Source organism: Centroberyx gerrardi, chromosome 1 (assembly GCF_048128805.1).
Source record: "Centroberyx gerrardi isolate f3 chromosome 1, fCenGer3.hap1.cur.20231027, whole genome shotgun sequence".
NCBI classification, from domain to species: Eukaryota; Metazoa; Chordata; class Actinopteri; order Beryciformes; family Berycidae; genus Centroberyx; species Centroberyx gerrardi.
In genome coordinates, this window is record NC_135997.1 from 19025671 (window position 1) to 19039592 (window position 13922).

Here is a 13922-nt window from a genome sequence, read left to right on the forward strand (position 1 = left end):
TGTACCAGCCCTGCACCAGTAAGAGAGAAGATAGAAAGAGAGAGACGGAGAGAGAGGAAGACTATTTAAGAGACAGATAGAAAAATATGGGGGAAGGAGACATTCCCAGGACCCTACAGCACCTGGGCTAATCATAGCTGCTCGTAATGAGACGTTGCCTGAGTGGTGAGAAGGTTTGTCGTGTCAAAGAGGTGAGCCCCCACTGCTGCTGCTGTGCTAGTGAAGTAAAAGGTGGTGTGATTGGGGGGGGATGAGGTAAGGAGAGGGGCGGAGGAGAGGAGGGGAAAGAGTTATAAATACAATCTGCTGTGTGGGATGGAACCAGACCCCATGCAGAAAGATAAGAAGAAGAAAAGGGAGAAGAAGGGGGTGGCAGCAGCTCCTTCAGCTCCAGCCAGATCACCCTGTGGCCCCAGGATGACACCCCACACCCAACTGCGCCTGCTGACGGCTATTTAGTCGTATACTAACATACAGTCAGCTGGCTACAGCCTACTGATGTGACCCTTACTTCAGCCAAACTCACTTTGTTCCCCTCGAAAAAGTCAATGAATGGCAGTGGATACACTCAAGAATGGTCTGCAACTAGCTAGTAATGTTATCCAAAAACTGCTGGGTTGCAAGCCCATATGCCAGAAAGGCAAAGCGATCTGTAGGCTATTAAGGCAGACAGGTTGGAGCAGTTTTGTTTTTGAATCATGTGAGTATTGTGTCATCGATGTTTGATGAGAGGGGATGCTGGTTTGGTTTAGCTAAATCATTCCAACCCATGACAAGTTAATTCTGCATCACATTTTTCCGTTTACTATAAAGCTGTAGGTGTTATTCGGACAGAAAGAGAGCGAAAGAGTGACTGGCTGAATATATATAGACAGAGACGGTGAGTACACGTGTGTGTAACGAGAGAGACATGAGAGAGACGCAGAAAGGCAAAGCAATAAAATGTAGGGGGGTTTTGCTAATGATATTCCATTTCTCTGAAATACTGAAAAATTAATGAATGATGATTAATTTATTTGGGTTTGATTTAAAAAAACAAAAAGTAAAACATGACACTTAAAACTATAGGCTAAGAATAGCCTATTCGTTGAGAATGTTTGTTGGATAATTTTCACGTAATTAGATTAGGTTTCTTTTCCTTCTTCGGAATTATTGACTACATAAATTCACATATCTCATTTGTCTGATTTCATTTTATGTAGCCTATAAAGCTGTGAAATTGCAAACTTTGAGAAAAAGGAGAGGGTATAATGAGAATATTGCTTGGTATATTTATTATCTACAGTTTTGTTAGGAGCAGGTAGACCGGCTGTGTTCATTATCTCTGTATCTGTATATATTAGAACAGTCCAAAACTAAAAGCTCTGACATTAATCTATATTGATTGATAGCATCTTATTTGAAAAGTACAACAGCAATCACAGAAAGTGTCAAGTATTAGTGTACACTTTTTTTTTTTTCGAAGACATGGGCAACAACATTCAACAGGCCTTACAATTGAGCTTCAATATAGCAGAGAATAAAGCCATCAGAATGCACCAGATGCCACCAAATTGCCACTCATGACAAAAGATTTTCTACTTGGGAGTAGCAGCCTCCGGACTCTCCTAGCTGGCTACTTTTTCCATTCAGCTGGCCACGTCATGACCAAATGGAGAACTCTGCATACCGGTGGGCAGGCTTGGCAAAGGGAGACAGAGCTTTCCATAAGTGGGGTGGAGGGGGGGGGGGGGAGCACAGGTCAGCTGCAGAACAGCACCAATGGAGCTGGTAGGGATTCAGTGTCTTGCTAAAGGACACTTCAGCAGTGCAGCTGCTTGCCAAAACGGGGCCTTGAACCTGGCTCCTCCAGCTGAAGCGCAGTCTCTCCACTCACTACACCACCACACAGCTAGAATGGGCCAGTGAAGTGCTAAGTGTAGTCCTCCCAGAGAACATCCAGGCTTAAAAAACTGAGCAAGTATTTTGAGCAGCAGGCAATAATAGATAGCAGCTTCAGGAGAGCAGGAGCCGTCATGCTGAAATCTAATGAGCTGAACTCTGAAACAGACAGGTTTGATCGTTGCTTTCTCCCTATGAAACACTCCCACCCTCTGCCACAAACCACCACCATAGTCTCCACACTGGGCTCCAATTCCATTTCTATCCTTCTTTTACCTCACTTTTCTTGATCTCTATCCGATAAATGCTCTTTACTACATTCCACGGGCTCCTTCTCACCTGTAATCTTGCTTCTTCTCTCTCTCCCTCACACTGCCTATCTATGCCACCCTCACTCCACCCTCCTCTTTCACCCTCTATCTGAGGCTTCCCATCAGCTCCAAGCAGTCCTTCACCAAGGAGGCTCCCCACAGATATCTCTAAAGCGGCTTTGGGACATGCTGATCTCGCACTGCAAAAACAGATTCATTATATTTAGTCTGGTGCTGCTGCGCTCAAGTCAAATCTCTTTCGGAGGTGTTGAGTTATCCCTCCTGCCTTGGTCCTGGGGAGTGTGAAAAATGATGCCAGGCCATAAAAATACTTTGGTACGAGTGCGGTCTGCAGTGGGGCTCAGTGCTGTAATGCAGGGTAATGTATGGGATAGAGCAGCACCTGCCTGAGGCTCTGCTGGCAGGCATGGAGCAGACAGGCCTCCAGGGCAGGGGAAAGCCGCTCTACATAAGCCCAGATCAGTCTAGTACCAAGAAGACACTTTTAGGGCTCCACTGGAAGGGGGGCGAGCATCCAACAGCTCCAAATAGCTATGCCATCACTCACAGGAAGATGCCATCCTTCTCACTCTCACCATCCACCGTTATATCCACAGGGAAGCGCCTCAACTAGGAACCGGGAAATACCACACTAATCTGGACCTGTCACTGTCGGCCACTTGCCCCCTCCGTCTCTTTCTTCCCTCAAATAATCTACCCCCGTCCTCTCTTTCTTCCCTCAAATAATCTACCCCCGTCCTCTCTTTCTTCCTGTACCTACTTAAAAACCTTTCTCTCTCCCTGAATCTCAAACTCCCTCTCTCCCTCCTTTCCACTCCTTCCTCATATAGAAAACCCCTTCAGTACCCTTAAGACAGCATTAGGCTTAGATCTCACACGATTTATAATAACTGGTTTTTAAATTTACAAATGTACACATTGCAACAATATCACGTTCCTATCCTGGCCTCAAGCCATCTGTCCTGAACTATGCAGCTGAATGTTTCTGTCCTTTTTTTTCCAGGCTCTTTCTCAGCTTCTCTTCCCAACTGACTCTTTACAACAGCTCTTGTGGGAGATTTAGACTGAGTGGCCTTGAGATGGACAAAGCTGGAGAGCACGTATCCAGCAAACTCCAACAGCGGGAACCATGTCTGAGTCAATAACCTCAAGGCAAGCCTGTAATAGAAAGCTGGTTTGAACACAAACTCAAAAACAAACACAGTACTCCATCATATCTCCAGTGTGACCAACTCATTCCTCTGTGGGTTGTGTAGATTGCTCAGCCTCCGTTGTACAGACAAATGGAAGAAGAAGATAGGAGAAAAGAAAAGAAGGGAATCAGGGAAGAGAGAGATGACTACAGCCTGTGCCGTACCTAGAGCTTGAGAGAGAGGAGACTGGGAAAAGAATTGGTAGGGTGTGGGTGGAAACACAGGGTTTAATGCTGCCTAGACAGCCACAGGGGCAGTGTAAGGATGGGTGGGAGGGAGGAGGTGGGGGGACTGAGGAGAGACCCGTGGTTCTCACAGCAAGAGCAGTTTCAGAGGGGGAGTCAGGGAATTAACTTCAGACAACAGATACCGGTGGCGACAGAGGAGGAGGAGGAGGAGGAGGAGGAGGAGGAGGCAGTGTTTCCCCTATATGCACCTAGCAGCGGCGTTACGGCTCCGTCTTATCTCTTTAGAAACTAACGTTATATTATTTTGCGCTACGGACGCTTGATATCCAGGTCAATTCACACACCTGTGAGTAAAGCATATAAACGAGAAATTTCAGCACAACGATTATAACAACAAGCACCGGGTAGATGTCAACAATGAAGCAAGCAATGCTGATCACGGATTCAGGATTATCATTCACCGATGGGAAAACAGTCCTACAACTTCACGTGAGTATTGCAGTAACGTTACAGCAAACGCAATCATTTGACAGGAATACGCAAGGAAACACGTATCTGTGAAATAAACAACATCTGGAAGATCCATCTTGATACAAAGATAGTAGGTATTCCACATGCACCGATTGTTTTCTTCTTCCTGGAGGCGGGCCTTACTATGCGCGAGGGCCACCGTGACGCGCGAAAGCTGTCAATCTCAAAGACAACTGACAGATTCCCTCATAGAGATATTAACGTTACATATTATTTGGATAGGATTCCCTTAAAGAAACGTCATAAATGTAAGTTATTTTATCATTGAAAATGTCATTACATTTAAGTAAATTAACACTGTTTGATAATACAACAGTGTGGTGATGCAAGTTAATTCTGGAAAAAAGGACAGTTAAGAATGAATAATTGGAAGAATGAATGACAGCTAGCTAGCCGCTAGCTAACACCCAGTGGATGTAAACGGTCACCCAGTGGGTGATATGGGTCACACATAAACTAATAGCTTGTTTGTCAAATCACATGTTTGAATTTTCAGATGAGTTTAAAAGATTGGCTGATCAAAAGAAGAAAGAATTAATAATTGACAATAAATGTCAATAATTGTTTTAAAGATTATACTTTTATTATGTTCAATAAAAGTGTATTTTCCTAAATCTTGAGACCTCATATGTAAGCTAGACAAACATTTCCCCTGCTCATTACTGTGCACAAAACCCTCCCGGCAGGGCGGCAGGGCACGCTTTGCGAGCGCACAAAAATGTTTTTGTGCAAAACAAAAAAAAAATTTTGTGCAAAAAAAGAATTTTCTGCTACAACTCCATCCTAGGGAAAACACTGGGAGGAGAGGACAGAGTTTATAAATGGAGGGAAGGCCCACTGAAATATGGAGTGCCACAAGAAAAAAACAAGCCATGTGGAGGTAGTGCAGAGGAGAGATTGAGTTGTAGAAACCAGGGGGAACCCAAGAGACAGGAAGTGGGAGGATGAGAGTGGGAGTAGGAGATGCTGAGATAAGACGCACAAGGAGCACAAAGGAAAGGAGAGCAGGAGGTGCAGAGGGGGAAAGGAGAAGAGGAAGCCCACTCACACCCCAGCATTGCAGGCTGAGAGCCAATGGCAGCTAATAAGACGGCTGGTTACCTGGTCGTACTCCAGGGCCCCGGGGTAAAGGGGCCAGCCCAGGAAAAGCTCTGCTATCACACAGCCCAGGGACCACATGTCTATGGCTTCACAAAACGGCAGTCCCAAGATAATCTCTGGAGCCCTGCAGAAGACACAAAAACACAACACAACTGTTAGTCTACAGTCACACCATAACAACACTTATCAATATGCTTTGAAAATATTATATAGTGATATACTGCGAAAGAACATGTCATAACAAATAAGTGTCTCTAATAAAAACAGTTTATGTGCCATCTTTAAGTAAGTAAACACAGCTGTCCAATAAACACCAGCTCAATGTTTATCGGCTCATCATGGATACAAAATCTTGTCGAGTCATAAATCTGCTCTGCTGTACAGAGGCAAACAACAGTTTTGTGTATTGTAAAGGTCAAGGGTTTAGATTTAATAACAAGAATTATACCCATAAATTATATTAAATGATATACAGTTTACTTATGCACCAACAACATTTTTGTCAGGCATGAAATTAACTTCAAAGTGATTTTTTTCAGTTTCACTGCTCATGCAGTTACTGCTTTTTGGTTTTCTGGGCACTGCTGATGTCTGGAGCAAACAACCATCCATTAATAGCAATTTTATGGTATTTCCTGATGATGGGCTTTCAGGTGGGCATGCGTGGTAAACATGTAACAGTGCCAGGTGATTTGTAAGCCAGTGCTGTGCGTGCACTAGACCAGCCAAGCATCAGCAGGCTGAGCCAGTGGGTTAGCAGGTCAGCCAGGCTGGGATCAGAGCTTTTGACAGGCTGTGGTATCCGCTCTAGGCTGATGGAAAATTAGAAGCACAGTCACTACTTCTGCTCCTAAGTGCTGGCTCAATGCAACTGCAAATAACGCCATAATAGCACTGTAATACCATGTCACACGTGTAGCTGCTGGTGACACAGCCCTGTCAGCACCAATATGGGTAAGACTGGCTGACAACTGTCTAGAACCCAATGTTTAGGACACACCACCAGGCCTGCAAACTGTGACAGTGTACTGATGGTGTAAACTAGCCTAAGCTCTTTTCTCTGGAAAAAACAAGGAGTCTTATTCAGGAGTAGCTGCACAGCTCATGAAAATCATTAAGACATGATGAGCGTCCAGCACACAGTCTGATTTAGTATCAACCTATTAGATGAGAGCTAAGGGCCGAATTAGCCAGAGGAAAAGAGAAGTCATTCTGACCACATATATTTTGGGACATTCTCTTTGAGCATGAATATCTGAAGAGAGGCAAACAGCTCTTACACCTAAATAAAATGAACTGATGCTACAGATAGGCTAAAACTGAAGGGGGGTGGTATGCAATGACCTAAATGGATAGTCTTGGAATGCGTGTAGGCTATATGCAGCAAACTATTTTCTTACGTCAGTCATTTTACCCAGACAACAGCGAGGCACCTGAATGAAGGACAAGATAAGTGAGGAAGGAGGAGGTTGAGAGATGCCAATTCCATTAAGAAGATACATAATACAAAACCAACCAGCTATTTGACAACATGACTACACAATATATAGGATTGGCATAATCTAAATGAGGAGCAAGAGATTGTAGGACGATTCTCACATTCTCACATCACTTCCCAGGCTTACTGCCTTACAAAGCTGGACATACAGACCAAGCCAATCCTGTGTTTTTTTATATTGAGCTTATCTAACAGGATCTAGCAGACAACTAACCTCTGAAGTCTTTGGAGCCATATGGCATTGAGTGGTGAGTGACAGAAGCTGCATATGGCTGGCAACAGCAAGCCTAGGACCTACTAAAATAAGTTTTAGGCTATTTTATCACATGGTCAAAACAAATGCAGGCAACAGCTGGCACAGAAGGCAACATAGCAGCAGAAAATTCAGCAAGCAGTTATGCCAACCATTTCAGCCTCACAGACATGGCCTATTTATAAGGAACAGGTTTTCCCTGGGGGAGTGAGGGGAGAGAAACTACACATCAACACACCCTGGCCATTCATCAGGATACGAGGCTAATACTGGATACTAGGCTGATCAGTACAGCACTACTTCAGCAGCACTACTTGGCATCAGATTGGTCTAGAAGTTAGAGACTGCCCTGTAACAAAAAAGTCACAGGCGTGATCCCTGTGTGTCCATCAACAGATTCATGTCCTCTTCAAGTGTCCTTGAGCAACATACTAAAGTCCTGCTCATTCATTTTAAGATGCTCTGGATAAGAGCGTCAGCTAAATGCCTAAATATAGACCGCCCCCCTCCTGAGCCATGTCAGTAATGATGAAAAAATGGCACAACACCTTCGGAACAATGTAATAACCTAATCCTTCCACATTTCTTCCTCTATAATTAAGCTACTTTACATTTGCCCCCTACAAAAATGGCTGTGGTTGATTTAAAAAAAAATTATCTCATGTCCTACAAATGTCTTTGGGTGCCATATGTGACTTTCCAAGAAAAAGTTAACTAGGGAAAATAGGGCTACTAATCTAAAAACAATGGGACTGTGCTGTGACGCAACACAGCTCAGCATTTTGGCCTTGTCAGAGGTGCTATTCTTATCCATGTGTTATACAACCTGTCAGCATGGGGGGCTGACCGTTAACATCTCAGAGGGCTAAACAGGGGTTGCTGCACTGTCTACCATTTCATCTTCCACAGCTCTTGACACATCCTTAAGATTAGCCAAGGCTGTCTCACAAATCGCACAGCCTGAAAGTTTGATTAAATACACCAGGCAAAACAATGACGCCAATAAAAGCAGGTGGCTTGGGTAGTCACAGAAATCAAAAAACATGAGGCAGAGTTCTCTTTTCAAGAAAATAATCAAGAAAGCATACAAGAGAACAAATGGCAACATTCAGAAGGAGTCATCCTTTGCCTAGCTGTTCTTCATTTGTTTATTACTTTTTTACATTCCACCCAAGATGACGCAAAACGCTTCTGGGTACACAGAAGACAGTTCTGAGTTGTCTTCTACATCTTTCTTTTTATGTTTCTGTCTCTCATGACTTTACCACTGCTGATGGCAGAACAGTGGTGCAACAAGTAAAAACCAGGGAGTGAACTAAAGAAAGCCAAAAGGAAAACAGCAGGTCTCTCTTCCTTCGTTTGGGGGGATGAGTGGATGTTGCCATGGTTACATGGCTCTGTCCTGATCAACGCAACTCAAGCCTCACCGGCCTCCCGTGAAACCAAATCTATTTTCTATCCTGAGGATATGACGTGCAAGCCGAGGGGCCACTGAATGCTAGACGAGCAGAAGCCTCGTGATCGTTCAGTCTCACGTGTACAGGCCCCAGAGGAGATGGACAGTCCACCTTAGAAAGAAGAACAGTATGTGTACACAAAAACACGCAAGTGCCACATGTGCATCATTAAATGGTGAGAGGGCGAAGCTGCCTGTCTTATTAGTGATCACTGAACCACCGTTATCACTGAAAGTACAGAGAACTCCCTATTATATGCTCAAAAGCATACACACCACTTGAAAAAGAGCACACTATAACATATCCCATAAACCAAGACAAGAGTGTAGATAAATGACAAAAAGGGTTGCAATTACCAGAATACTATCTGGTATCTGGCACTAGACAGAATGCCTCTTGTAATCAGTGGCCAACTGCCAGAGACAGTTTGATATAGTCCATTGACCTCAGTTAAGGGCTGCAACAAACAATTATTTTGATAATTATTCTGACGATTAGGCTATTCTAGCAATTAATCAATTAAAGTCACTGTAGACAAGTTGACAATTTGTTTGAATTCAACAAATTGAATTCCCCATCTTGGGTGAACATGAATGAGTAAGCGAATATGTCAGAATCTCTATAATATTGGCAGCACCATTGCTCTGTTATTTTCTTTCAAAGTGAATTTTGTGGCTTCGGCATCTGACCAATTGAGGTACACTTTAGAGCAAGTGGGCTTCACTCCATGTTGTCAATCAGCCACACACCAATTGCCACTGGCTCAGTAGGTAAGGGAGGGGAGAGGGGGGCTAAGCACGTTTGTCTTCCCGTTTTCCTTCAAACGTACTGTGGCTGTAATTAGTTCAAGAAGAAATGTAAACAGTGCCATTGTGGCGTCATCGTGCCACCTGGCATCCCAAATGCTTCTGTCATTTACTTGCATTTTGAGTCTGAACCCGACCCATGTAAAAACAAACAAAGGAATTCTTGACTCCATACCATGCTGCAAGAGGAAGCTGGTCAAAGACAGGTTCTGAGCATATACAAAACAGATAAGTGTGAAAAATGGAAACGCAGAAGTTTGATTTTGTTGTTTTAATTACAATTACGACGTCTCCACAATTTGCCCTGCAGCACAAGCGTCGTTATCCACATCCATGTGGCACCTGCCAGCGCCGCCTCTAGCACAGAGTGACATTTGAATCAAACAACATTGGCCTTTTATATTAGGATTCACATGTTTGATCTGTGCATGCTAGAGGCCAGACTTATTACGGACCATTATGGACCATTGTCACTTCAGAGAAGAGACAGAGAAGGGAGTGCCAACACCTTAAACTGTGCTGCATGGTATGGACCACTGAGCTCCCTCTCAGATTTATGGTAACCAAGAGATATCTTTTTAAACACCCTATTGATGTCAAGGAGCGTTGATGAGTGACGTCTGGAGTCAAGAGATATGTTTAAAGCTGGGTATTAACAGACTAACAGATGGAAAAATGCATTTCTCAATATTATTACATTGCATACTGAGTAGCATGGTAGCTTTCCCAAGGAAAATACTGGAGGAACATCAACCTGATTCAATGTCACTGCAAGCGGGAATCACTTGAAGTCAAAAAGGAGGGTATTACATAAACATTGTACACAGATTAGCTTTCTAGCCAAACAACCATATGTTTGGGAAATTCCTGGATCGGACAGTAGTTGACAGCCCAAAATCACAGTCCAAAACCAATAACTGAAAAGGACAGGGAACGACTTCCAACCTTTTACCACCCATTACTTACACTCACATCTGTTTCCCAGGCCTTAACACCAAGAGAAAACTAGAAATACTGAACATGTTTTTCCTCTGTCACATGGAAAAAAGGGTGAATATCAGGTCTGTTGTGTGATACTATTGTGCTGCCCACCGGTTGAAAATGAATTGAGTATGAGTGAGACATGAGAGTTGTCTAAAATGTCACTGTGTTCAAAGGTTTCCACAGAGCCTTACGTGCTATCGGGAAAAACACCTTCAGAGGCTGCACAGAGGAAAAAAGACATATCTTCAAAGAGCTTTCTGTGCCTGCTAGCAACGTTGTCAGACCCTCTTTTCAAAACATTCCCCAGTGCACAACTCACTTCTAGGGTTTCACCCACTCCCTCACCGCTCACTAAATACCATAGAGCACTTACTTGGCAACTAGATTAGCCTGCACGAGCAGAGAACTGAAGGGTGGGGGCAGGGGATGCTCATTTTGGTTGGAAACAGTAAAGGGGATTTCAGAAACATAATTCTCTACTTTTCATACATTTTCTTTTCATAAATTTATGCAGATATAGTGCAACATGTACCATGTTTTGGTGGAAGCGCTATAGAGCCAGGCCTAACTATGAATAACAAACTCTGCATAGGCTACTGGCAAGTCGAATGCCAATGCTAGCAAACCTGATGCACAATGCTGAGCACAGCATTAGTGCTGAGCCCAGCACTGGCACACCACTGTGCCAGGTATAACTCGTCCACACTGTATGGTATTCAGAAGGGATAACAAAATAAACTCCATCTCTGCAGCAGCAAAGGTAAGATTTTTTTTACCATTTTTTTTTTCTCATATCCCAAGTAAAAAAAGGCAGTTTTCGCCACATAGCCTCAAGATTCCACTACATTTTTACTGCTCCCTCGTGGATTGTCTTTGGCCAATGAAATCAAGCCATTTCCTGGTCACAGAGTTCAACAGCATGCTCCTTCACCTCAAACAGCTGCTTCCCTTCCTCCATCCCTCCCTTCTCTTCCTCCCTCTCTGTTTGTCTGTCTCTCATCCCCAAAGAGGCTGAGGCATACGCCTATGTTATGTTCACAGAACAAACACAAACATGATGCATGGCTGGATCACAAAGCACGCGGGGGAAATGAGCTTGGGAAGGAGTCCTCAAACTCAGGACAGAACTTGGGTCGTCATTGTTCATCTTTTATGCTGATATCTCATGGAAAGCCAGGACACAGACACACACATGCCACCAACAAACGTGTTTCAAGTAAAGGTGTAACTACATGCTTAAAGGATACACTTTTCCCCCAACCTAAGCATTTTTTATGTTTTTACCATTCAGAACCTTAAAACATAATATATTTTGTCACAAAGGAATGGCTTGTCACATTTCACCATTTAAAGTTTATTTGCCTTATTGGTACCATCTATTTGTGCCACTGGACTATAATGACATTTGTGGTGGTTGTGATAGCAGTAGGCAGGTACCACAAATGCATTAAGATCTTAAATACCAAGGCAATTCACAAAATAATGTCTGAATTGATCGCAAGCCTACCAGGGACAGAAAAAAAGGCCTGTGTTAAAAAAAATCAAAGAGACAAAAACATCAAAGGTAAGTGTTTAGCAGAAATGTCAGCAAACCACAAAATGTAATTATTTACACTTCTTTGGGACAAGAGAGGCACTCCCAGTGTACACGCAGCCCTATCTGAATTTATAAGTAATATTGAAATGTAACTGGAATATATTATTAAAAACTCAGTATAATTTGTTTGTTCAAAAAGCCCTGACAGACCAAACACTCACAGAAACAGTATGGTGTCGGTTTGACAAGTTCCACGATTTAGACTGTCTTATGTCAACAGTAGGTAACCTTAAAATTGTGTTAGACTACGCAGGAAGAAAGCCCTGCAATACAAACTTGGCATAGTGGAATCCTACATTTCTCTTGGTTAATTAAACAAAACCCCATCAGGATCCAACTACCTCAATAAACATATCAAAATGCTATGTGATAAAGAAACAAGTCCACTTGGTATTCAAGGATGGTTTCCAGTAGCTGACATTACTCTGTTGGATCAATTCTGAATTATATTAATGCAAGTCAGCATGAGAAGAGTTAAGGCTACCCAGGGTGCAACAATCTTAAATAACATGGTATTAGATATCATAAATCTAGATTCAGTCACAACCTCCTCCCCTGCTGACACAAGCAAATACAGTCATCAATAAAATAATCTGCTTAATACGTAATGAAGACATTAACCAAACATAGGGTTGTTGGTTGCTGTTAAATGTTATTTCACACTTTTTATATCTCTGTTGAATTGTCAACTGTGCAGGCATGAGTGTTATTTTTGCTAGAACAGCCTAGGCAGAGGAGAGAAATTATCTCTATGGCCATTTCTTATTCATGGCCATGATCTCACACTCCAAAAATAGGCCTCTGATCCACACCGGCTCTGTCCGCAGAGAGAGGAACTGAGTATAAAGTGACATCCAACCAGCTCATAGACAACAACAAACAAGGTAGGCTACACATTAGAAGAGGGCTGAATGCTGTGACATATACTTACGTAGGCCTTTCAGTAAGATCATTCTGATAAACTCATTTGGTCTACACCGCAGCAGACATGAGCTCAGCTGTTAGGCCGGGCGGACAGAAGGGTAAACTGACAAAATGGCTGGCTCCATGATGGAAGAATGGAGGCTTGCTGCACGTCTCTTCTAGGAACTGTAATTCCACACACCCTCATTGCATTCTGCATTATTCATTAGAACACAGAGGTCTGAAACAAGGCTGAGGTAGCCCTTGCACTCTGATCTGCCTAGACCCTAGATTAAGGATACATGGTTTTAGTCACGTTTTACAGATGTAAACCACTCAGTGGGCTGACATGGGGCCAGTGCCCAAGGACTCTGTGCTGTTCTACTGTTGTATTGTTTTGATGTTTGAATCAAAACAGTTTGGCTGGTCCTAGTACAAAACAATTCAGTTGCAACCATTGGTCCTGCAGTAGCTGAAAACTGACACTGTTGTCAAAGAGACCTGTCAATTAAATGACGACTGCCGTTATATTACGTTTACAGCACCCCAAAAATAACTGAACTGACTGAAATTCTACCCGTCCAATACTTTGATTCCAAAATGACTACAGCCTCCTAAGGTTTGCACACAGCACACAACTATACACTGTGTGCACAAGTGAGTATAAGGTTGTGATGTGATGTAGTGAGCGTGGGGAGCAGTGTGTTCAGTCTCCACGGCAGGAGAAGCAGCTGCCTTGAAGCTGAAGCGTGTAGCAGCAAAAAAGTGTCTTTTCAAAGCGTAGCCACAGTTTTGATCTCTTCTTTCTAATATTTGCCATGATCACTTTGCTGCTATGCGCTTCAGCTACAAGGAACCTGCTCCCCAACATGCTCTCCTGCCCCTATGCTTTTTACATTACCTCACAACCTTGCAGTCACTCGCACACACAGCTGAAGAGGGAAGAATGGAGAGCAAGTCAATTCAATAGTGCATTTTGTTCCATTATTTAAAAAAAAGGGCAGGAAGAATAATGGGAATTAATAACGAGAATTGATAAGGCAAGCGTGTTTCAATCTAATCGGTTCTGGAAACATTGGCACAGTTTCCTCAATGGCACCAAGCCTTCGGTTCCCCATCAGTCACCTGAACCACAATATTCTTTGAGAGAATACAGGCTAGTTAGCGACACTGGCTTCTTACAAACCCAGCCAACTTC

At 43.2% G+C, this 13922-nt stretch overlaps 1 protein-coding gene across 3 annotated transcripts in view; it reads right to left on the reverse strand.

Annotated features, from left to right (window-relative positions):
* hipk3b (homeodomain interacting protein kinase 3b) overlaps positions 1-13922 on the reverse strand; it is a 54321-nt gene that overhangs the window by 13040 nt on the left and 27359 nt on the right. For all 3 annotated transcript variants that reach the window (XM_078286534.1, XM_078286583.1, XM_071907053.1), the window contains exon 3: positions 5227-5350. In XM_078286534.1, the coding sequence (XP_078142660.1) occupies positions 5227-5350 (124 nt within the window). The remainder of the gene's footprint in view (positions 1-5226; positions 5351-13922) is intronic.